The following is a 23,919-nucleotide window of genomic DNA, read 5'->3' as shown; positions in this document are numbered from 1 at the left end:
TGTCACATTCGAAACCCACCATCGGACACAGATCATGAAAAGAGAAAGGATTAGAAATTAAAGCTGTACTGATGATCCCATTTCGCACTAATAATGGCGATTCTTCCCTGTTATCAGCTTTCGTGGTTGTTGTGATTGTGATATTGAAACATTTACTTTTTTTTTTTATTAATTTCTTTTAATACACTGGGAATTAATGCAACTCGTTCTAGTTGTGGCATAAAACTTTTAAGTCGACAAATTCACTTGGAGATCATAAATGTTCGAGTTTACACTCTAAATGCATGCAGTACTAATGCCAGTACAGTAGTATTAATCCCCAATATTCCAAAACTTTATAATAAAAATCTCATAATCCATATCCTCTTATATATATTTGGGTGTATATTCATGTTATTGCATCTTTTAGATCCATTATATCTATTAGAGATAAGAGAGTCAAAGTCCGTTCTAACTTTTGTAATAAATGAAAATTTCACATAATATCATAATAGAGATCTGGAATTCGAAACATGACTCTATACTCTATCTCATTTAATTAAATATTCTACACTTATTAAAAAAAAAAAGTCAAATCACCAACTCATATAGTTTCATCTATTTCTTAACACATAGTACTGGTCATAGATCTACGCGACGCATGGGAACCGATCAGGTACTTTATCATATAATGTATTAATGCTTTCTTCATAAGATTGGTTTATGGAAGTGTCTCGAGGCCTAATTAATTCAGGTCGATTGAATAACAGGCCGAGAATATTCATGTATTGCACTACTTGTTGATCGTATTTAAGGCTCATTTTGCAGAACTTAAGATGTTTTCTCCAAACTACCAATTAAGCATAAGAACTAAATGGTTTACTGAAGTAATTTGTGTTTTTACATCATCCTTACTTTTTTAAATGTGGCTATTTAATGAGTACTAATTTGTATTTATTTTTCTAGGATTATGTTTCAAGGATGGAGATTTTTTCTCATATTATAGGATTACCCAAGTTGAAATCAGATAAATACAATGATTAGACACTACATCATTTTAATGATATCAGTGTGAGAATATTACTCGCAGTGAATTGAATTCCATAGGGATAGCTCATTACATTAGTAGGATAAAGCTTTCAGTAATTGGATAAGATTGCATTGTCAGAATCGGATCAGTATACGTTGGTGAGGAGGATGTTAAACCTTGTCAAAGACTCAAAAAAAAAAAACTTGTCAAAGACTCAAAATAATGGCTTTTTAGCAGAAACCCTCTGTAATGGCAGAGTGTTTCCTTTGGATGAAGAAAAATCCTTTTACTGCCCATTTTTCTAAGGGAATTAAAGAGAAAGAAAAGGAAGGTAAAATAACGGATAATCAAAAGAAAAAGGGTGAAAAAAATAAATTTGGAAAAAAAAACTTACCACTTTGTTGAATGGTACTGTTAAAACCTTTACGTCTCTCGGTGACGTAGATGGAACACCTTTAGCGCCTCAATTACAGGATTTTGGGTTTCAGTTCTGAGGTTTAAGGACTCTATCTCCATCTCTGTTACAACTTACGTCTCTTCTCTCAACAACCTTCGACCTGTTCTCAGGCGAATCTTGGCTGAACCGCTAGGAGATCTTCGCGGGAAATCTGCCGCCTTCTTTTTTGGAATATATAAAGAACGAGCAAGTTGTAATTTCTCGGTGAAGTTTTAGTTGAGTCCAAATCATATTCTTTTTTTTTTCTTTTTTCTTTTTTTTCTGGGTTTGGTTTAGTTTTTCATGGTCGGTGACTCGGTGCGGTGAGACTGTATGAGATGGTGACACAGTTAGGTGCATTAAAGAGCAAGTTTATGGTTATATAAGAGGTGGGTTTGGTTATTTATGTTAATCAAGTTTGGAGCATCTCGTGAGAAGATAACATTTACCGCGTGCTTAGAGTCACAATTGGTTCCAACTTCGAAGTTTTGCACCATCTGTATTTTCGGCATTTTAGAACACAAATTTGAGCGACAATCTCATACCATTGAAGCATTTACAGAATTCATGGTTGCTATAACATTGAAGAGTTAAAAGTTTGTGCGAACTAGTACTGGGGAGTTTGAATTGGAGGAGAATACAGTTACAATGTGTAGAATGACGGGCAATGATGGGAAGTGTAGTCATGGGGATGAGTGCGAGATGGGATTCAAGTTTTTGAGTGGGGTGAAGGTTGAAAAGTCAAAGAATTCGAGGGTATTGAGGCCTCGAATGAAGCTTTTCGTAATTCGGGTGATAACAATTATGTTTATTTGTGCTTCTGTTGCTCAGTTGATGACACTGGGAGAGATGTGGGGGCCAAGAATGTTCAAGGGTTGGCCTTCTTGTTTCAGTCCTTCAGGATTGCCTCTGCCTGGCGAATTGCCTTCTGCTCCGTACAAAGTTGCTTCCCCACCAAAAAGTAAGTTTTGGGTTTGGCAATATAATCTCAGTTGCTTTCTTTACTTTTATAACTTAGACAAGGAAAAGTCTTTTGATTGCTATTGGGTTTCAGTCCGTCAGGATTGTCTGTTGTTTTCAGTTTTCACAGTTCAATCTAATTCTATGAACTCTGTCATTGCATCTTTTATGGAAATTTTTTGCTGATAACTTTTAAATGCACAAGTTTTTAGGTTCAAGCCCTTTATGTCTTTTACTTGTTCATGGGGATGCAGATTCTAGAATAGATAACTACCGAATTCATGCAAATCTTCAATTGCTTTGTCTCCCGTTCCCATAACAACCTTTATATAGTTCATCAGTAAACTTGGGTCTGCAAGACAGTTTTCTAGTTGATTCAGATTTATGTTATAGTGCAGTTGATTTTTTAGCCCGTTCCTCGCTGACCATTATGAGCTTTGTTTCTTTCTATTTTTGGTTCAAACTTTGGGATTTGTTGATGTCATCTATCATTTCTAAATTTGATAAGTCTTATTTGCAGGGGCTTATAAGAACAATGGTTATCTTAGGGTTTCCTGCAATGGAGGACTAAATCAAATGCGAGCAGCAGTGAGTTTTTTGCTACTTTCATTGCAATCTCAATCAGTGTTAAGTTTCTTTTCTCTGCGTTGTATCATTGAGGGGGCTACCGTGAATGACTGAAGTAAAAAAATGACAACAATAGAACTCTGATTTAGATAAATACGATTAAGATATTATAAATCTGGGTTGGATCTTCTCTGCAGATATGCGACATGATTACAATCGCCAGATACTTAAATGTCACACTTATTGTTCCAGAACTGGATAAAACCTCCTTTTGGTCTGATCCAAGGTAGGTTGACAGTCCATGGAGACATGGATAAATTATCTTTTCATAAACGTCTAGATTTCTCAATTAGGATTGCCATAAATTCTAAGCATCTCCTGTAAATGTGGCGCAGTGACTTCCATGACATATTTGATGTGGATCATTTCATCACCTCATTGAGAGATGAGGTTCGGATATTGAAGGAATTGCCACCAAGACTCAAGAGAAGAGTTGGAAAGCGAATGCTATATTCGTTGCCACCCATTAGTTGGTCTAACATGTCCTACTACCATAACCAGGTTGGTTCATGAACATGTACTGCTGGCATCAAACCTTTTCCTTAAGGCTTGTGACTCAATTTGCACTAATTCCACTAATCTTACAAAGTCTCTACCAACAGATTCTTCCACTGGTGAAAAGGCACAAAGTTGTTCATTTAAATAGAACTGATGCTCGATTGGCTAATAACGGATTACCTATAGAGATTCAGAAGTTGCGATGCCGAGTAAACTTCAATGCTTTGAGGTTTACATCTCAGATAGAGGAGTTAGGTAGAAGAGTTGTCAGGATTTTGAGGGAGAAGGGCCCCTTTCTAGTCCTTCATCTCAGATATGAAATGGACATGTTGGCTTTCTCTGGCTGTACTCAGGGTTGCAACAGTTCTGAGGCCGAAGAACTCACAAGGATGAGGTTCTTTTTCTAGTTCTGTTAAAATTCTCTTTAGTTAGTGTGACATATCTTCGTTCCCCAAAATTCTAAATTTTTTCTTTTATGGACTCTGGCAACTCAACTCAACACATCATTAGATATGCATACCCCTGGTGGAAGGAAAAAGTAATAGACTCCACGTTGAAAAGGCAAGAAGGTTTGTGCCCTTTGACGCCTGAGGAAACTGCATTGGTTCTGAGTGCACTAGGCATTGATCGCAATGTTCAGATTTATGTTGCTGCTGGAGAAATATATGGTGGGGAAAGAAGGATGGCTGGCTTGGTGGCAGCTTTTCCTAATGTGGTGAGTATGTAGCTCTGCAGAAGCAACCTTCCAATATGTTTACTTGGAGATGCCATAACACTTTGATTTTACTTTTACACGCTTCAGGTCTCAAAAGATACCCTGCTGGATCCCTCGGACTTGAGTTATTTCAAGAATCGCTCATCCCAAATGGCAGCATTGGATTATCTTGTTTCTCTGGAAAGTGATCTATTTGTTCCTACATATGACGGAAACATGGCAAAAGTAGTTGAAGGCCATCGCAGGTAATATTTGGCTGCCAGTCGTGAGTATTATATTTGTTATTATACATGAATAGGGCTTCTACCCTGTTTTCCTGAACTTGCAAACTTTGATGTCCGATCATAGTTTTTTTCTGATTATTTCTCGTTTCAGGTTTTTAGGATTCAAAAAGACTATTCTATTGGACAGAAAACTTCTCGTTGGCTTAATAGATCAGTACAACAATATGTCATTGAACTGGGATGACTTCTCTTCTGTTGTAAAACAAACTCATGCCAATCGGATGGGAAGCCCAAAGAAACGAGTAATTGTTCCGTCTAAACCAAAGGAGGAAGATTATTTCTATGCCAACCCATATGAGTGCTTGCAACTGCTAGATGAACCTTGAGAAGCACGTGATTCATGTTTTCACCCCATTCTTATGTACTTAATCACAGATGGTTATCTTAATTCTTTCAGTGGTTCAAATACAGAGAACTAGAGAAGGGATTAACTTCTGCACAGAAAATTCAGCTTGGAGTGAACTTTGGAAATATGCTCCTCTGGATATTTGCTTTGAATAGTCAATTTTATGTATAGAGTGAAAAACCTGCCATTTTAGAGCTGATGTTAAATCAGCTAGATTGTAAAGAGCAGAAATTTTCCTACAATGGCAGTAGCTTTTGGAATGGTTACAACCAATATTCCTGCCCAGATATTATCATATTCTTGTACATTTATGAGCATTAAATTTTTAGTAAGAGATTCAGGTTCTATACTGTCTCTAAGCATCATGTGTTCTTGGTGGGATGCATCAGTGGGAATGAGTTAATTATCATGGAAGAAAAGTAAACCTGCTTCATGATCATTAAAAACACAAGTGGTTATAGTAGAGTAAGAAGACCTAATCAGCAACCACGAATTCTGAATACTTGCGATTTTATTGCTTGATCCGGGCATACACCATGTACTAAAGACGTGAAAACTAGAGCAAAGGTGGGGAGAATGAGCATTGTGGGTTTGGCCAGCTAATCCTATCAGCTAATTCAACCATATCTTTCGCACCACTAAACGAGTGCCAAACAAGTAGCTAGCTAGGCCAGCTGCTTGGGTATAATTTCAATGGAATTTTTAGTGAGTTGAGGTAAACATACCATTTTTTATTTAGGATAATATAATTTATCTCTTTACACTAAGAAGCTTTAGATATTTTTTTATCCTAACTGATTGCAAATAAATTCTTTTCTAGGGATTAATTAGGCCTGTGTAGAAAACGTTAGGGCCAGTCCCGTTCGTGCAGTCCAACCCGACCCAACCAAAAAGCGGGTTGAAGTAACTTGCGGGTCAAACCTGTTGAAACCGATATAATGTTATAAGAAGAAGCATCGAACCCCGTAGAACTCTCGAAAAAGCACTTTCTCGCCCTTTCCTACATGCCAAACAACCACTTATTCTTATGGCCACACCTCAAATCTTCTCCTCTTTCAAGTACTCCAACAGCCTCACCATCATGGCCATTTCGTTCTGCACTGCCATAGTCTGCGAGGCTATCTCCTGGCTCCTCATCTTTCGCACCAACTCCTACAAGTCCCTCTGTTTCTCAATTGACAAGGCTGCCAAGAAGCTAGAGATTATGAAAACCGAATCCTCCGCCAAGATCGCCAAGAAATCTAAGATCAAAAAGATGGATCGCGTCGAGACCAATCTCAAGGAGTCGAGCCACGACCTCTCCCTCTTCAAGTTCAAGTCCAGCATCGTCATTGCCCTTGTCGTCTTCGTCGTCTTCAGTCTTCTTAACTCACTCTTCTTAGGGTTTTCACCACCACGTGGCACCAGCTCCAACCTCTTCCCCATGCCAGATCCAAAAACCAATTGATCTGGCTCACTACTACTCTTCCTCTCCTTTTTTTTTTTTAAAAAAATTCAAATTATGATTGTTATGTTCTAGATCATACGGAGTAAGGTTTTGATCGGATTGTATAGGGATAGTAGGATTTGTAATTTCTACCTGGATTGTGCATTTATCCATGAATTCTCGAGAAAATTGGCTCTATTTGTATTGTCTGATGCTGGGTTTTGATCGGATTGTATAGGGATAGTGAGATTTGTAAGGTTTTTTAAATCTGTTTGTATACGATTCGGGTTCCCATTACCTGCTTCTAATCTCGGGTCAGGTCAGCCCATATCGAATTCATTGTTCTTAAGCCGGGTCAGGTTGGGTCCAAACATGAACCAAGTTGGTTGGGTTGCAACCCTAGGATTAATATAATGAAAGTACAACATTGTGTACATAAATCAGGTCGGGTCTATTTTGGTGCAAGACCAGGTGTCGGCGTCGATTCTACTAACAAGTTCCGCCTAGAAAAAGCTTGTCATAAGCATACAAGCAAAGCCTGTTAGAATTGTCAACTTCTTTGCAATTACTTACCAACTCCTTCACAATAATGGCTAACTCCGACTAAATTTATACTTTGAGGAAGCAAGTCCGGGTGGAAGTTCTTAAATCTAACCAAAGAAAAATGAAGATGCAAACAAATTTATCAGTTTTTGTTTTTGCTCCCAACTTCTTAAGTCGTGTGACTAGAAAGTAGAAACCCAAATAACCATAAAATGTTTCTTTTCGCTCAATCAAGGAAGCAACAAAGAAGCTCTTGCACTCCAAGTTAATCGCATGCAAATAAACCAGATCAGTTTGTTTACACTCAGAAAAAACCACACTAAAAACATGAAAATAACCATAGCATTGCAATGAGAGAGTTTCGAAGATGATCACCAGCATTGTCTGGGTTGTTTCTTGCACATATTCCCGCTAATGAATGTTACACGTTTCAGTCAACTTCATTCTATACTCATTGTACAGCCACATAATCCCGATTCACATCATCTTCTTGCGAGTTGCGATAACTTTCTCAACTACAGATGCCATCCTAGAACACATTCTTTTTACATTACTCTTAAGGGATTCCCAGACGCCAAATGTACCATTCCACGAAATATTTCACATAGACAAAAGTTACAAGCAAGAAGGTTACCCCACCAAACAATAAAGTGCCTTCCCAACACGAAGATGTATCAGAGCATTTGATAGTGAAAAAGACGTTTGCATCACAATAAAATGAAACAGAAGCGATAATGTGGAAAGCAAAATTCACATGTAAAAAATGAATCAATGAAAAATGAAAGTAGCTTCCCATTGTATATTCATAGAATCATGACCTGAACTCAAAAGTACAACAAAATCATTTACTAAAATACGTCTCTAAGATGGTCCATGCAACCTGGCAAACCAAAGAGCATCAACATGTACAATTGATCTGAGCCCTCTAGTTCTCTGGAGACCATTACATGGCAAAATTGACCAACACCATCCCCACTCAGGGCCCGGGCAAAAAATAAAAAACCAAAAAAGAAAAGGAAAAAAATTAAATCAGAAAGAGAAAATGGAGACCAGAATAATACACTAGCTTTCTTCTGTTCTGAGCCTCTTATGAGCTAATCCGGAGTCATTATGGCAGCTACCAACTGCAGTATGTGCCATCACCTGATCATTCAAAGACTGTTACTCGCCATCCTGAAGGAGAATCTTTTATTTAAAGAAGCATACAGATTATCGTATAGCATAGAAAAACAGAAGTGAGCATCTGGACTCAATGGCATAATAAAAATGGAAAAGTACGTCACCCACAAGCATCATAAGGAACCCATTTGGAAAAATGCGCATCAGTATGCCAAATGTCCCCATATGATAGATTTGTGAATCATTTTCAAAGTAACAATAATTTCAGAGCTAGCAAAAAAGGGATTTCTAATTGAAAACAAACCTTTGAATTAGATGCTACGGCATTCAGTGCGCTATTTGCAGATTTACCAGCATTAATTTGTACTGAAATGTTGGCTTGTGACAAATCAACACCTGAAGATTGAAGCTCTTGGGTCAGAGAATTCAATATCCTGTTCAAGACAGAAAAAGAAACCCACTCAGCAACAACATACACAATACTATTAACCTATATAACTAACCATAGCAAACTTTTCCAAACAGTACCACATGTATTCCTAGTTCCCAAAATATAGGGGGGTTAAAAACAATACCTAGTAAAAAATAACGTCCTTTTGGTATTAAACCCTAACATCAAAGGTGAGTACAGAAGTTAGGGGAGATTAAAAAAAATAGCTTGACAACAATAACACCTGCTATCTTCCAGGTATAAGCCCTGAAATCTAAGCAGTACTGCAATTATGGAAAGTCTTGAAGATCTTCTAGGAGGAAATGAAACCCAAAATTCAATAAATCTCATTGACCAGGTTATCACCAATAATGTATATTGTATACACATTATTGGCTGACCTAAACCCTTCTTATTGGAGCGGGTACTCGAGTAACTACCCATCCTTATTTTTATTTTATTTTTATAAGTAAGAGATAGATATTATTGATATGAATGAAGTAGGCGTAGCCCTTGTACACAGGAAGTATACAGAAAGACCCCTAAATACATTCTAAGAGCAATAAATTAAAGACAGGAAATCATAAACATTGTTCCCATTTAGTAAAATAGCAGAAAACCAAAGCATTAACGTGTGAAAGAATAAATTCTTCAGTTCCGCCATAGTGCGTTCCTTGTCTTCAAAACATCCTTATTTCAGATCTCTGGTTTCAGACCTTCAAGCTCAGATAAGCATGGTTGCCACATATAACCAAGCAAGAGAACTTACTAAATTGTGCACTTAACAAGTCAATATAGAGATGAATAAATGAATAAGAACATAATTTCTTTACACTAAATATTGCATTGCAATTTGCAGATTATGGCCAAACACAAAAGCATTACAGTAAAAATAGATATTAACAAATTTATGCCAATCCAATGAAACCAGTGCAACAATAAAAAATAAAGAATTAAAGGTCTGCTCACTCTTGGGAATAGGCACTTGAGATGCTAACTGATCCACTATCAACAGCCAACTCATGTTCACTGATATTATTTTGAGCAGCATCCTCGGTTGGGTAAGGTCTAGCATGCCACCATTGGGATTGGGGCTGGGAGGGCATGTTTTCAGCATCAGAAATCGATTCGTGCAAAGACCAAGCAGGCACACCTCCCCTGACAACAGGATCAAATATGTTTGGCTTCATTTGCAAATTGGAAGGAACGGCTGGAGTAGCTGATCCAGTGGGGTGATTCAGTGCTTTGTAAACTGCAGCTGTGCCCAATTCAGATTCCAGTGTGTTCTGTGCATTTGTAAGCAAAGCTGGTGGGGCAACATTATTCTCAAGGCCAAATCCATTCTCTATAACTTGAGAATGATCAACAATGCTCTCTGCAGGCCCACAATTATTTCTCTGTTACAAGCAAATGCAAGACACCATAAACAAGTTTCCTTTAAACAGCTCTGTAAATCAAAGCGCATAATTCTTATAATTCTTGTCATCTTTGCAATTTACGATTTCAATATAGAGAAACAACACAAGCATATAAAATTCAGACTTAACACTCCTCGTAAAACAAAATATAATATAATTAATTAGTGAACAGTATACACTCATTGGCAAAAAATTGATGTTGCAACTTGAATTTAGCATGCCACTTTAAAGTATTGGTTCTGGTTCAAATTTTGTCACATCATAAAACAGAAAGTCAAATATACAAAACCTGAACATTTATTTCCCAGTCACAAGAAACAATCCTACCTTACATGGACTTTGGTACACCAGCACGTTTCAGTGGCAGGGTTGTGTCTAGAGTTAGGGTCCATGCCCTCCAAATGCTTGGGTGCAGGAAAAGGCCAAATTTCAAACTTTTCCGAGTTTCTTATTCAAACATACCCCAGTGTGAAACAAAACATCAGCCTAGTGGCCTCTCTGGTCATTTTCATGTACCAAAGGAGCACACTACCTAATTTTCTGTTGCAACCTCTACAGACAAAGGACCATGTTGAAAACATGTGCTTGGCACAGGTCAAGCAAGCATAATCTTCAATATATATGTGATACACATAACCATGTTGTACAGGCTGCTGCGATCAACCCATTTAACTTATATTCACAGAGCCCAAAAACACAAAGCTCCAAACTGAAGACAAACTAAGAATGCCATGCAAAAGCAAATAATAGTCCAAAACAATTAACAGGTTAAAGTGAAAAAAACAGAGATACAAATGTCTACCATCAGTATCTTACCCATGGTATCAATTTTTTTGGCTCTGGACTCCACCCATGGTATTGTCCTTCGTACATATTTAATTTATCCTGTAAAAACTGAATGTACTCGATAACCTGCAAATAAATATGAAAAATTGTCAATTATGAGTCATTAGAACTAATTTCCAAATCATAAAAAAAGAACATTGTCATTAGGCATACCTCCAACAAGAACGAAGCCTTGTCTCGTTTTTGATCATTCTGTGGTATAATATCTCTCAAAATCTGAAATCTGCCTCAACAATAAAATTTTCAGGTGAACAAACATTTACCAAAAAGGTTATAACCACGAGGAGGAAAGATTAACATGGCAAAAGAATACGAAAAAAATTAAAAACGGAAATCACTATTCACACAGAAGCAACATGAGCAGGGGGGAAAATACCAAAGAGGAATCGAAGCAAAAGATGACACTAACATTAGAAAGCTAAAGAAAAAGATTCTGACATTACTTATCAAAAAAAAGATTCTGACATCAAATAAACACAAGGTATCAAATGTGATGTCTTTGCAATCTTTTTCCCAGAAGAAAAAGATTCATTTTCTTGTGAATTTCCATATTTTATATATATTATATATAAATATACAGCTTGAAATTCTAATTCTAAAACTGTAATTTCCATAGTTTCTATACATACATACATACATACATACATACATACATATATTATAAGAAGATAACTTGAAAGCTTAATTCTAAGACTGTTACTAAGCCGGGGAATTCACATGCACAAGGAAACAGATTAACAAAATAATCTTGCCTTTCGTTAATCTTGCTCCTCCTCCGCTGCTCGGTCTCGGAATGCTTGGACCGATGCGCCGTCGTTTTCTGATCCTTGCTCTTCCCATCCCCTGTCAATGCACAACAAGAATTCAAACTCTAAGCACGGGGAAAAAAAGGAAAAAGAAACACGTACAAATAATAAGGAATACAAAAAAGAAAGCGGTTACCGCTGCGAGAACAGGAGCCGTTTGTGCCAACGACGTCGCATTCTTCGAACTCTTCGTGGTCGTGGTCGTCGCTCTTAGGTGACTTCACCATTTCTGTCCGAGTTGAGCACCTGCACCGCACTGGGTCCGCACACCACGGAAGACGAAGCCCTACTTCCCCCAACTAAAATTCGATTATTTATTTTATTTTCTTTAAAGTTTTTAGTGGTCTGTGCTAACGTGCGCGGAGTTGGTTTTGGGTATTAAAGTAGCCCAATTAGGTGGGGCCCTCCTGAAGTGGTGAGACCATACCAAATAGCTATCGTCAGGTGACATTTTGTTTTTTGTTTTTTGCTTTTCAATTTCAACGTTTTGGCGGTTGCATGGTTTCGGACTCGGGGCTCCGGTTTTTTAGTGGGCCATATAGATAAATAAAGAACGGTCCTATGCTCCTAGCCCAGCTAAACTAATTTTCCATAACATGGGCTTGAGTCTGCCCAAATTATCTTATCTATGATTATTTTAATTATTAATTTTTCAAGACCTTTAACGTAGAATTAATTGATTTAAAAAATAATTGTTATATCGAGGTTATATGTTTCATTATTTCCTGAAAATGAAATTGTCAAGGTTCAAAACCTTGAAATCTGTTGTTCTTCTCCCCAAGAGCAAAATCAATAGGAGACCGCATTTGAATGTATTGATAGTACAGACAAAATAAAGAATTCTTACATGAATTGAGGTTTTCAGTGAAGACATGATGCTATGTTACATCAAAATTGCTGCTTGTTTACATAATTAAGCAAGACTGCTATTCCTCAGATGGGTACTGAAATAATCTAGATCTAGTACTATGTAAAAGTGCTTGGTGCCAGAACTGATATGTCTGAACTGCCATAAGCTGAACTAAAAGTGCCCCCAAGTCATTGAGTTCTTGATCCACAAGTAGAAAGTTCGCTGCTGGTCTTGTTGAACTAAAGCCAACAATACATTACAACCTTTCTGGGAAATTGGCAATAGTATGGATGAAGATAAAAAGTCATGGGCAAGCAAAAGAGACCATTACTGGCACCCATTTTGCCTTTTCCATTATCTTTCTCCACCTTCAAGCTCCTCTAGGTCATTCAATTGAGCTTCTTCTTTGTTGTTTGATTCCCCACCTCCACTTTCATGACTTTCACCACTATTTCGAAAAAACAACCCAGATGACGTGGAATCGTCTTCATCAAGATCCTCTTCATTATCTTTGTCTTTTGAATGCAATATCAAATCACTGTCCATCCAAGCAGGGCATTGATGTGCAACTCCAAGAGCAGCCTCAACTTGTGACTGAGTTGAAGGACTTGAAGCATGAAATGATGTTTCTTTAGAGTCGTACCTCAGGCAAGAACATTCAGGAATTGGATGAGAGAGAAAGGATAATGGTTTTGATTTTGTGGATGCTTCCATTAGTCCATCAAGCAATCTCTGTCTCATATGCTTGCGCACTGATTTTAGCCAAGTATGGTTTGCCTGATATAAATGGTCATGGATTTCTTCTAAAAGCTTGGCAACTTCTTTTCTGCATTCACAGAGCCACAAGAAAAATGAAATGTTTCAAAGAAACAATAGAAAATATTATTGAGTTAGCAACTTGAGATAAAATGATTAGCATGCCATTTTATCATTAACTCGAGACATGACGATTTCCAACATATCAGCACTGTGGAAGAATAAACCATTTAGAACTCCATAGTCTACAGCAAAACAAATAAGTAGCTGGATCTTGGGGAGCAAGGTCCACAAGTTATGGAGATTTAACTTGGAAAAAACTAAAACGTTTTAGAGAGACGATATGGTCCTTACTAGCCTGGGCTGTCCAATTAGTCCTGTTAATATGTCACACACAACAGTGCAACAACTTGAAAAGACTAAAGGGAGACCTTTTCTGCATTTGATTCAGTGCAGTGACATAGGCAAAATAACGTTCAAAAGATTTAAATCATGCACCTTGATTTACATTATTCAGAATTTCTTTATGAAGAAATGCAGTGTCCAGATACATGTAATAATTACCTGTCTGGTCTATATGTTTTCAATGCAGCTGACTGATAGAGTCTGTGCCCCATTACCAAGCTGGCAAAATTTGGGTGTCCTTTGCCATCAAAATCGAATCCAGTGATGAACACATCAGCTTCGACGCATATCACATAGTCAATTGCTTCCCACAGCAATTTATGGGCATTGGTCCGCAACTCCATCACTGTACTCTCAGGCTCATTATCACTCTCAGCCACCCAACCCCACCAACCTTCAACGTTATACGATTTCGGCCTAGCCGGAGGTGGTGGGAGTGGGCGAGGACGTGGCCCTTCAGTTTTCCAAGATTCATACTTTATCTTTTTCTCAATTGGAGGTGGGTTTTTAGGATAACTGCTAATAAGGTTAACCTCACGACCATAAAGCCTACTGAGCTCCCAAGGAGTGGTAAGGGAAGTTTTATCAACAACATTTTCAAACATAGCATGAAGAGGAAGCAATGTCCTTTGGCCACCAAAGACTTCTCCACCAGAGACATATATTATTGTGTCCCATGAGTATCCATATGAACGAAGAAGAATACCAATCTGTCGAAATACAGATGCATATCAACTTCTCACTTACATAGACTTTCAAAATTGTCCCTTTGATAGACAACTCTGTTTATTTTTTGATAAGTAGACAACTCTGTTTATTCAAAGAGTGTAAGAGTTGATCAGCCATTTTCATCATAGTGAGGGCTCAAAACACAGGTTGGCCTATTACCCAAACAGCCATTTTCTACAGTACTGAGACTTTGTCCAGCCGTTTTCCAGTGAAAACTGAGTGGAGTGACAGAAGCATCCTCAACCCCTCCAAATCACTTTATGTTTGATTTGTAGAACCATGCTTTAAAGCATAAGTCTTGGAGGTTATCAGGAAGCAACAATCCTAAATATTGGTTTTTATTTAACCAATCTTTCAATATACAGACAATCTCTTACCTCTTCTGGCATTAGTGGACAAGAACCACCAAGGCGCCGCTTAGCTGAATTCACCGATAACTTCTCTTCAACAATCCCACGTTTTATCATCCAAGACCTTTTGTGCTGGATGAGCTCAGTATGTACATCCTTGAAAAGAGATTCCAAAGCATAGGACAAATATCAAATTTTGCAAAGAGTTCCAAGAAATCAATCAAGCATTTCTCGTTAGAGGCAGATACCTGGAAGAGTTCAGCACAACCATGATATGCTAAAGCTTCACTGGTCATCCCTGGGTCATAGGCTATAAATGGCCGTCCAGGAGCCCATAACCTATAAATAATATTGAAATAATTAATGCTAACTACATTAAACAAACGAAGAAAAGAAAGTAAGTTTATGAATGCTGTAAGTTTATGATGAGCATTCATTGACCTAGATAAAACTTTGGTAGCAAGTTCATGGACCTCCTGCCGAAACCGAAGGGCATGGAAAGCAACCCTACATCTCAGCCTTTGGAGCTCTTCCTGGTGTTCAAGTTCAGGTGGAAGGATGGCCTAAATTACATCCAGAAAATATAGTAAAAACTCAATAAAGATATCATCATTAGAAACAACAACGTCAAATCAAGAACTTTTGAGTCAAACTGCAGCAAGGTTCTCAACGTTTTAGACACAGAATAGACACAGAAAAACTGCTTAAGGAGGCAAAAATGGAAAATCAAAGACACATTCTGCCATCACTTTCACCTAAGGCCATCAGGTAATCATTAAAAACGATCATTACCTGTCAAGATTTTTAACAATCAATTTTGCATAAACAAGTCAGCTTTCTACATCTAATGGTGAATAAGTTCATTTCTTTGTTGGATACCATGCATATTAGCTTTAGAAATCCCAATGCAACACCATTGTGGTCAAAATCTGATTTAGCTACTAACTCAAATAGTGGCCAAATGTGCAGGCAAATTACTATTTTTTTATAAGACAAATTACTAAATTAACAGTCACTAAGGATCTAACACATTGTAAGCAGGATTAAACAATAATGGTACAGTTTATTCAGCACATTATGCTATGAACAAGAATGAAAACTAGAGTAAAAATTAAGTTCAAGTGAGAGAGAGAGAGTAACTGCCATCACCTGCAAGCATCCACCTTCAGATACAACGAGTTCAACCACCAAATGTTTCTTCAATACTAAAAGAACTTGGTTCAGATAATAATACGGTGAAGCTGAGTAACGCACTTTGAAACTAGGAATTTCCTTCTTTCTCCTTGCCCATTTGAGATTTTTAGGAAGGGTCCTCACAATGTTGACATCTTTTGTCAAGGCTGCCATGAACTGGTCCTCATTGTACAGGTATGCAAAACTCTTGAACTCAGAGCTGTATATATTATGTTATATAATAACTAACTGAGAACATTAAATGGACACATCAATTTTATGGAATAATCAAATTTGGCCAAAATTTTAATGAATGTATGAAAGTAAGGCAACCTGATCCCCTTGCTTCTTGTAGTTGACTGGATCTCAGGAATTACTAAGGTAGCATTAAGAAGCCGAGAAACTACAACCACATCGCATATCTGAAAGATAACAATGATATCTATCACAATTTAATATATATATTTAAATAAAAATAGAATGTAAGAGATTCCAGCATGACATCCTCACCGAATTCCTGATCTCATGGAAACCACCTTGTATTCTAACAAAGATAAATCCATTTGTTTGCGAACTGGGATCTGTTACATATGTTTGATTAGAAAACCTCTTAAGTTAAAAAACAAAGAGAACTGCTACTATGCCGCCCCAATTATACCGCTCACTTTGCCCCATGGACGTGGCACCACCATGTCAGATGCCACATGGTTTAGTAAAAAAATTAAAAAAAATAAAAACACAAACATAAAAGGGGTATATGGAATCTAGGGTTTTAGTCTTTATCTTTTTGTGTTTTCGGATACTATTTTGTTTTGAATATATATTTTCTGTTTGTTATAAACCACGTGGTACCAAGTGGTGGTTTTTTGTTTTAATAAACCACGTGGTACCAAATGGTGGTGCCACGTCAATGGGGATAAAGTGAGCAGTATAACTGGGGCGGCATAGTAGCATTTCTCAAAAACAAATGTGAAAAACTAAAAGCTAGAAAAATGAAAATGTCAGTTTTCTTCACCATAACTCCCCCACACTAGGTCCCCAACTCACCCATCACTACCAGAGAAGAGGGCTGGACTGCATTTCATATGCGCAGCAGCGTCAATGTATCAAACCCAACTTTTAGGTGTTGAAAAAACAGGAAAATAACTTAAGTTATTAAGATGATCCAGAAACAAGATTTAAAAGACATCCTGCATGGATGGTATAGACAAAAAGATACCAAAATTACTGGCATAAGGCACGCCAAATACTTTTTTTTTTTTTTTTTAAACAGCATATGATACCAAAATTACCTACAGAGAATTTAAAGAGCTAGGATAAAGTGCTGAAGAGAAATAAATGAACAGCACATTTGAAGCAAATTTGGTAAACAAGAAATCAGGTAAAACCAACCAGGTTCTCAGAAAATACTTCACTTTCTGATCTTTGTTTAGATCCGAATTCATATTCCTTGTTCACACAAAGGACATAGCCAGTTACCAAGAAGCTTTCAACTATCAGGTCAACTACGAAGATGCAGCCTCTATAAAGCATTGAACTAATACATAATTCACCATGAATATGCATATATATGACAACTAACCAGCATAGTATCGTCTGGGATTTGCATCAGGATGCAAAGATTCAAGAAGCCTTATTGGACCCCACAGCCGTCTATACATTGGACTCTGCAACAGAAATTTGTACTAGAACAGTAAGCAGCCATAATCAGACAACATGAGACAGACAGATAACACGATCCCCAGAGTAGTCCAATTTGGAGAGGAAGAACGCGATAAAACCATGATGGGAGCTGTACACTAAAGTTCTTGAAATAATTTAAAAAACAAAAACAAAAAACAAAATCCTAATATTATTTTGCAGCCAAAACTTATTAGCCCAGAGCGACGGTAATGTACTCATTTCGGAGAACAATAACATAAGCACATCATAAGCGTCCATCAACAAAACAAAATAAAACAGTAATAGAGCTGGTAAACGCCACAGTCAAACAGTGTGAACTCTATGGAAGCACATACGGGAAATGGAGTAAAAGAAAAGAAAACAGAAAGAGAAATAATTGATCTTTGGGGGTGCATTTACACATTACAGTTCTGGGAAAATTTGCACTTTCAAAGATGGGTCTCCAGGAGAAGACTGTAATTGAAGACTGGTACTCTATAATGCCACCCTCAGTGAATCTAGCAAGCAAAAAGTGAATGAAGAGAGAAAAAGCTGATAGCAGAAGCCCAAACAGACCAATCCACTTCAGTCTAGAGTTCAAGAACATTTTCCCCTGCCCTTTCATAGAAACCTCTATCTATGGCTTCCAAAATCTCTCCAAGAAAATCTCTCTCTTTCTCTCTCTGACCAACAGAGCTATAAAGCCGGAAACTGAGAAGGAATTAGAAGTCTTGGTAGAAAAGACAGCGACGGAGAGAGGAAGTTGACTCGTGTGAGTTCATGTCTCGTGGACTATAGGATTAGGAGGTGTTTGAACTTTCGAACGGACACGTTACCCTGGTCCCTTTCTCTCTCTCAGCATGTAAATTTCTCTTTTCCTTTTATTTGTGTCGTACTGTACTGATTTGGATTGACTATCAATAATTATATAATTTTTTTTTAAATTAAAAAAAAAACCGTTCAAGAATAATTGATATTATCTCATAATGATTTAAAATAGAAAAAAAAGATATAGATATAAAAAGTATCCTAGGTTGGTTTGATTACATAAAATTAAATTATTCATCTCATTTTATATAATTATATATAAAATTTTCATATAAAATATAATAAATAATTTAATTTTTTTAAATTTTAAAATAAAAATAATATTTTATTTAATTTTTAACAAAATATTTTATTTTATCTTATCTAAAAGAGTCATATAAGAGTCATAATTATATATGCGATTCAATTGCATGGACATTCTTAAATATTCATTTTTGACAAATTATAATCTTATTGGTCGGGATAATAATTTCTGGCCTCAAAATCATCTCTAGATGGTTTTGAGAGAGCGCTTAAAGGGCTGGTTGTGAAATTGAAGACTCTTTTCAAGAATGAATATCCTCTTCTTTATCAAGATAAAAGTAGGTTTAAAGTTCAAGAATATCTTCTCTATTATGCATTTCTGCACGGCGCTTGCGCACTCCACACTGCATGTAGCATTACTCTATTTGCTAAACATATCATTGGTTAATTATTATGAACGGAAGGAAGCTTTCTTTGTTACGATAGTAAAGCTTTCCAAGACAAAAGTAGGTTTAAGTTCAAGAAATTCCTCTTCATTACCAATTTAACCAATACTTATTAATTTCCTTAAAGAAATTCCTTGATATATATATAAATATATATATATATATATTTATGGACGTTGCACATTGCGTTAACAATTATGCAAAGAAAATCGACAAGGAAATGGCCCTCCTTTAAAAATAAAAATAAAAATAAAAAACGATGTCACCTATCTGCATGGACAAGAAAACTGAGTTTAGAGAGATATATTGAGATTCACAGATATAATTGTCAAAAAAATTTCTTGCCTCTTTAGTTTGATGTTGTTCTTAAAAGATGGACATCTTCAACCGAAGTATCACCTCTTATCCTTAATTTTAACGCCTTGTTTGGTTACACAAATTATGAATAATATTATATATACTTACATTTTTACTTACAAGACTCATTTTGTTAGTTTTCTTTTGAAATTCAGATTTTAAATTTTAAATTTCATGATTTTCAACATATCAATAACTGACATGTGGAGAAATAAATTTTTTGTAAATTTTTCTTAAGTACATTTAGCATTTTCTCACAAATCATATCATTCGATCTCATTAATTATTATGATTTTCTCAAACTCTTATACAAAATATAATAAATAATTTAACTTTTTTAAATCTTAAAACAAAAATAATATTAAATATTTTATTCTAATAATATTTTATTAAACTTTTAATTTTCATCTCATCTTTTAACCAAATGATGAGATGCTGATTTGACAGAGTAATAAGCTAATATTTTGAACTATTTGCCGCCATCAAATTTTGCACAAATACAACAAAACTAGCTAGAAAACATGTTCTAGCTGTTGTTGGTGACTTGTAAGAATAATATTAGATACAATCATAAGTTGTATAAACACCGCACCCTCTTTTTGAAAAAAAATAGGGTCTACTATAAAAAATTAATTTTCTCATTTAAATTCATATTTAATCATTTTTTTCAAAATAAATGCGCGACACTTGAACACTCTATAACTGCAAATATCATTTATCCCTTCCAATATTTAAGGACTCTTAAAAAATATTAATATATTAATATCCTCTATTAAGAATTAAAAAATCCTTAAATTCTCCAATAAATTATACTGACATTAAAATTATTTAGGAAACAATATTAGAAGGCCCCCAAGAAAGAAATTATCTAAATAAGAAATTAGAAAAACTATTAAGAAATAAAAACTTCTAGGAAAATTATTTCTGATTCATGAGTATAAACTATAAATAGTTATTAACCTTATTAGTTTATATAAGAGAGACAATTGTTAGTGTAATTAAGAAAAAAACTAAATGGAGACAAACGGAAGCATTTACTATAAAAATTTATAGTATCTGTATTCAACGTGATAATTTAATATATTACTGTATCAAAATTAAATAGGCCTTCTAGAGTCTTAGCCTTAGGCCTCAATTTAAATTGGGCCGCCCCATGCCCCAAAATCTTCTGGCATAATCAATGATCATGCACCAAAAACAGAGAATTTCTTCCACACCGCCAAGCGTTCTCCATCCTCTGCGCAACTTTATTTCACAATGAAATCACCCTGTAAGATGAACCCAATGGCATACCAAAATAGTTCATAGGATGAATGCCCACCCTGCAACAAAAAATGCTAGCCAAAACTCAACAGCCCCTTCAACCTCCCCATCCCAACTTCAAATTTACCCAAAATTAATTCTCCTCAACACTGCTTCAAAACATAAAGGACCTGTCCTGAAATTTTAAAGAATTTCAGCATCAGCATTACAGAATAAAGCAGTACTCAATGGCCATAAACCCGAACCGCTTCCATGGCCCTAGTCTTAGTACATTCTTGGTCTTCCAAGTATTTAGGTTTACCAAGCACCGGGACATCCAGAGTTGATATACAAACATATGTAATATTCTTGAAAGAAAATTAAATGAAGTAGAACTTTAGGCACCCCAAAAACAAAGAGACAATTGCCAAAAACAATGTGGTATAAATTCATCATTTTTTTATAAGTAACGCGGTATAAATTTATATCATATTATATGAATTTATATATAATGTGGTATAAATTCATCGTAACAGGGACTTGTGCCATTCTTGGCTACATTCGTAGAAAACTATCAACAACAAAGAGCCAGAACCTGTGCAGCACTGGGCGAGCATGCAACATGATTGATTATTCACCCACGCTTGTTCAGACCATGAAAGAAACGATGCTTTCTCCTCTTTGAATGCCGTTGAAAACCCTTTGACATCACATAGGGGATAAAATGTACCTAGATAGGCACAACATATCACCGTTAACTTACACAGATAATAGAGCCTCATACTTCATGCAAGAATATCATATAGTACTAGCATAAACATAAAGATTCAAAATTTACAAGACAATGAGAAGTGTCAACTATGAGGTCCTTATTTCTTTTCCTCAGCTATATGGTACTTATTTCATCTGATGATAATATACAGAAAAGGGGATTTGGATGTTTCACAAAATTGATCTACATTGCTTTATACATGACATTTGAAGGTAGAGACTACGTGAGTCATTGATCAAAGTGAGAGCTATCATAGCTGCTGATTGCCTGGTAAAATTATATGCTTTCATTGGAGCAATACAGCTTCGACATTACCACCACTTCTAAGAGGGCTGTCACTTTCTAAAAATCCCAGTAGGAATGTAGATTCATATGGAATCATTATGGATATATAACACAAAATTGAAATATAAGACTCTGAAGAGATGATCCATGCCCCGGTAGTAGATGAGATCATAAAAATGGAGCACAAAAATCCATGCAAATTAAGCCTTAACAAGAAATACGAAAACTTGCAAGAAAACGTCATCTGCAGATAAATTGAAGACATGGTACTCTGCAAAATTTTGTTGAAAACTCAAAAGCATAGAACTAAACCTGAGAATTATTACGTATGCCAAAATCCTGAAGCACAGAGTGATCATCTAGTAGCTTCTCCTTATTGTACGAAAGACAATAATTCGCCCACACATGCTTCCTGCAAATACATGACAGAGAAGCCTAGTACATCGTTACAACATTCACCGTTTTGCTTAGCAAGGGGGAAATATATGAAGCACCTGTTCAGGGTTTTGATACAGATGGAAAAAATCAAAGAAAGATGCTTCCCATGAAGGCTTATCTTAACGTAAAGGATAGAGCTAATCACAAACTACAAAGACTATACTAGTAACTCGGAGAACTTCATAGATTTCTAACAAACAATAATCGAGGAAATGATTAAGCTACCATGAAATGTGACGATGACCCATGTGAGATTGCTCCATGTCATTCACTTTCTTCTCTATTGCAAGCTTCAAATCCTTCACCGTCGCCGAATTCACCAATGCTACATCTTTACCACCAACAGAAAACAACAACAACTAATTTATTATATACTACCAACCTTGAACGTGCTTGTCGAAATGCCAAGCTGGGAGAGGTAGAGAGGGGCGAGTGGGTACCGAAGGAATTTCCGTCCAACTTAAGGACGGAGACGCGCATGGCGCTGCCCAACTCGAGGCTGATGAGGGTGTCCACGTCCGACAGGGTCGGATCCTTGGGGACATCGGCAAGTACGGGATCGTCAAGAAGAGCGGCGAGAGTCGAGTTTAACCTTGCCTTCTTGACCTTGAAGTCTCTGTCGTACTCGTAATCTCTAGTGTTTTCTTCCCTCTTCTTCGTGCTACTTTCCATCGTCTTTCTTCGAGAAGCGTATTGAATCTAACCAAGGCCCCCAAGGTTGAACCGTAATCCAGGTTTCCACACAAAACGCAACGAATCTTAAACCGAACCAGATCTGACCACATGCCCGGTCGCCCGCGTTGCCACGCAGTGTGGACGCCTCGCTATATTAGCACTGGCATTGGCGTAACTTAAATGCCAATGTCGCTAAATTGTGGCTCAAGTATTTTAAAAGTGATCTTCATTTGGAATAATCAAAATTTCAAGATTCCATTTTTTAGTTGCAGTAAATTTATCATTTTCTTTATATTTAATCGGCTACTATTTATTTTTAAAATAATATTTTATTCTAAATATATTCTCAATAGTGTATTTATAAAATATATATAAAAAAATATTATTAAAATATCTAATATTATATTATTATTTTAATTTTTAGATGGATAGTCTAATGTGGATTAACCTCTCCAATGATTTTGGTTTTAGCCAAAATCTTAGTCAAATTTTAGACTTGCAATGGCTAAACCATTACCAATGCTCTTTGAGACATAAAATGTTTGAATAAAATGATATTTTAAAATATATTTTGCAATATATATTTTAAAATGAATATATTTTTATAAAATAATATTATTTTTATAAATTATTTTTAAAAAATACACTTTCTTTTTAAAATATAATTATGTAAAACATTGTGAAAAGTAATGTGTGTTATAATTTTTCAAAATGTTTTGTTTAGAAGTGTTATGGAGTGGAAAAAATATTCACAAACTAGCATAATTTTGTGCAATTGGTTAGAAAATAATGATACTCAGCAATTTGAAATTTATTGCTCAGATAACTCTATTGACATGGAACCTAGAGTTTCAATCCTCATTTTTTTATACTTTCGAACGACATTTATTTTGAATATTTTTCTTTAATAAACCACATGGGACGTCAAGAGATCTATCAGAGCGGTAAGTTTCAGATAGTCTAATAGCAGTACTCTCTATTAAAACTATTTTATTATAAAAATAATTTTATAATTTGACATACCATATCAAATCACGTCATTTTATAAATTTACTTTTATATTAATCCATTTGTGGTTAAAATATTTCTCTAAATAAAATGTTATAAATTAAACACCACATTATGAAATGGCATGAGAATGATAATATAAAAAACAAAACCACGATGATAAGTAATGCTATACATTTTAAAGAAATGATTTGTACAAATCCTAAACAAATCACATATAAACCCTTGTAAAAAAAT

The 23,919-nt window shown here is 35.9% G+C and overlaps 5 protein-coding genes across 11 annotated transcripts; 2 read left to right on the top strand and 3 right to left on the bottom strand.

The window, feature by feature from the left end:
- Positions 1-1,531: 1,531 nt before the first annotated feature.
- On the top strand, positions 1,532-5,220 carry LOC109010531 (rhamnogalacturonan I rhamnosyltransferase 1-like). Its single transcript, XM_018991403.2, has 8 exons — positions 1,532-2,406; positions 2,926-2,993; positions 3,170-3,258; positions 3,368-3,533; positions 3,635-3,924; positions 4,041-4,245; positions 4,333-4,490; positions 4,621-5,220. The coding sequence occupies exons 1-8, from the start codon at positions 2,094-2,096 to the stop codon at positions 4,853-4,855; spliced, it is 1,524 nt and encodes a 507-aa protein (XP_018846948.1). The 5' UTR covers positions 1,532-2,093; the 3' UTR covers positions 4,856-5,220.
- A 682-nt stretch (positions 5,221-5,902) lies between these two features.
- On the top strand, positions 5,903-6,322 carry LOC109010537 (calcium load-activated calcium channel-like). The gene has a single exon (XM_018991407.2). The coding sequence runs from the start codon at positions 5,903-5,905 to the stop codon at positions 6,320-6,322; it is 420 nt and encodes a 139-aa protein (XP_018846952.2).
- Positions 6,323-7,597: 1,275 nt separating this feature from the next.
- Positions 7,598-11,795, bottom strand: LOC109010530 (transcription factor BIM2-like). 2 transcript variants are annotated; one of them, XM_018991400.2, is made up of 7 exons: positions 11,600-11,795; positions 11,410-11,500; positions 10,811-10,880; positions 10,628-10,723; positions 9,363-9,790; positions 8,268-8,397; positions 7,598-7,987 (listed from the first exon to the last, which is right to left on the bottom strand). In XM_018991400.2, the coding sequence occupies exons 1-7, from the start codon at positions 11,688-11,690 to the stop codon at positions 7,907-7,909; spliced, it is 987 nt and encodes a 328-aa protein (XP_018846945.1). In that variant the 5' UTR covers positions 11,691-11,795; the 3' UTR covers positions 7,598-7,906. The 2 variants fall into 2 exon arrangements, with proteins under 2 accessions (XP_018846945.1, XP_018846947.1); XM_018991402.2 differs by having other exon boundaries at positions 7,927-8,017.
- A 472-nt stretch (positions 11,796-12,267) lies between these two features.
- Positions 12,268-18,211, bottom strand: LOC109010529 (O-fucosyltransferase 27-like). Of its 5 annotated transcripts, none has more exons than XM_018991393.2 (10): positions 17,816-18,211; positions 17,309-17,393; positions 16,237-16,307; positions 16,060-16,148; positions 15,703-15,946; positions 14,995-15,116; positions 14,802-14,892; positions 14,581-14,709; positions 13,634-14,184; positions 12,268-13,139 (listed from the first exon to the last, which is right to left on the bottom strand). In XM_018991393.2, exons 1-10 carry the CDS (start codon positions 18,011-18,013, stop codon positions 12,668-12,670), a joined length of 2,052 nt encoding a protein of 683 aa, XP_018846938.2. In that variant the 5' UTR covers positions 18,014-18,211; the 3' UTR covers positions 12,268-12,667. The 5 variants fall into 5 exon arrangements, with proteins under 5 accessions (XP_018846938.2, XP_018846940.2, XP_035550655.1 ...); XM_018991395.2 differs by having other exon boundaries at positions 17,965-18,211; XM_035694762.1 differs by having other exon boundaries at positions 17,811-17,900.
- A 2,118-nt stretch (positions 18,212-20,329) lies between these two features.
- Positions 20,330-22,862, bottom strand: LOC108983751 (U11/U12 small nuclear ribonucleoprotein 25 kDa protein). Of its 2 annotated transcripts, XM_018955506.2 has the most exons (5): positions 22,440-22,838; positions 22,225-22,330; positions 21,874-21,973; positions 21,100-21,234; positions 20,330-20,700 (listed from the first exon to the last, which is right to left on the bottom strand). In XM_018955506.2, exons 1-4 carry the CDS (start codon positions 22,669-22,671, stop codon positions 21,139-21,141), a joined length of 534 nt encoding a protein of 177 aa, XP_018811051.1. In that variant the 5' UTR covers positions 22,672-22,838; the 3' UTR covers positions 20,330-20,700; positions 21,100-21,138. The 2 variants fall into 2 exon arrangements, with proteins under 2 accessions (XP_018811051.1, XP_018811050.1); XM_018955505.2 differs by lacking the exon at positions 20,330-20,700 and having other exon boundaries at positions 20,735-21,234; positions 22,440-22,862.
- Between the last annotated feature and the right edge of the window lie 1,057 nt (positions 22,863-23,919).

This window comes from Juglans regia, chromosome 10 (genome assembly GCF_001411555.2).
Source record: "Juglans regia cultivar Chandler chromosome 10, Walnut 2.0, whole genome shotgun sequence".
Taxonomy (NCBI): domain Eukaryota; kingdom Viridiplantae; phylum Streptophyta; class Magnoliopsida; order Fagales; family Juglandaceae; genus Juglans; species Juglans regia.
This window is presented reverse-complemented; position numbering and strand designations above follow the sequence as displayed.

Coding starts and splice junctions, on each gene's coding strand:
- LOC109010531 (XM_018991403.2), top strand. CDS start 2,094: ATGTGTAGAATGACGGGCAATGATGGGAAGTGTAGTCATGGGGATGAG. Junction 2,407..2,925: donor AGTTGCTTCCCCACCAAAAA/GTAAGTTTTGGG, acceptor TCTTATTTGCAG/GGGCTTATAAGAACAATGGT. Junction 3,259..3,367: donor TCCTTTTGGTCTGATCCAAG/GTAGGTTGACAG, acceptor AATGTGGCGCAG/TGACTTCCATGACATATTTG.
- LOC109010537 (XM_018991407.2), top strand. CDS start 5,903: ATGGCCACACCTCAAATCTTCTCCTCTTTCAAGTACTCCAACAGCCTC.
- LOC109010530 (XM_018991400.2), bottom strand. CDS start 11,690: ATGGTGAAGTCACCTAAGAGCGACGACCACGACCACGAAGAGTTCGAA. Junction 10,881..11,409: donor AGGAGCAAGATTAACGAAAG/GCAAGATTATTT, acceptor TTGTTGAGGCAG/ATTTCAGATTTTGAGAGATA. Junction 8,398..9,362: donor TCAAGTGCCTATTCCCAAGA/GTGAGCAGACCT, acceptor TGTCTTGAACAG/GATATTGAATTCTCTGACCC.
- LOC109010529 (XM_018991393.2), bottom strand. CDS start 18,013: ATGAAAGGGCAGGGGAAAATGTTCTTGAACTCTAGACTGAAGTGGATT. Junction 15,117..15,702: donor CTGAAGGTGGATGCTTGCAG/GTGATGGCAGTT, acceptor GATGTAATTTAG/GCCATCCTTCCACCTGAACT. Junction 13,140..13,633: donor AAAACATATAGACCAGACAG/GTAATTATTACA, acceptor CTGTGAATGCAG/AAAAGAAGTTGCCAAGCTTT.
- LOC108983751 (XM_018955505.2), bottom strand. CDS start 22,671: ATGGAAAGTAGCACGAAGAAGAGGGAAGAAAACACTAGAGATTACGAG. Junction 22,331..22,439: donor GTTGGACGGAAATTCCTTCG/GTACCCACTCGC, acceptor TTGGTGGTAAAG/ATGTAGCATTGGTGAATTCG. Junction 21,235..21,873: donor GCATACGTAATAATTCTCAG/GTTTAGTTCTAT, acceptor GTGCCTATCTAG/GTACATTTTATCCCCTATGT.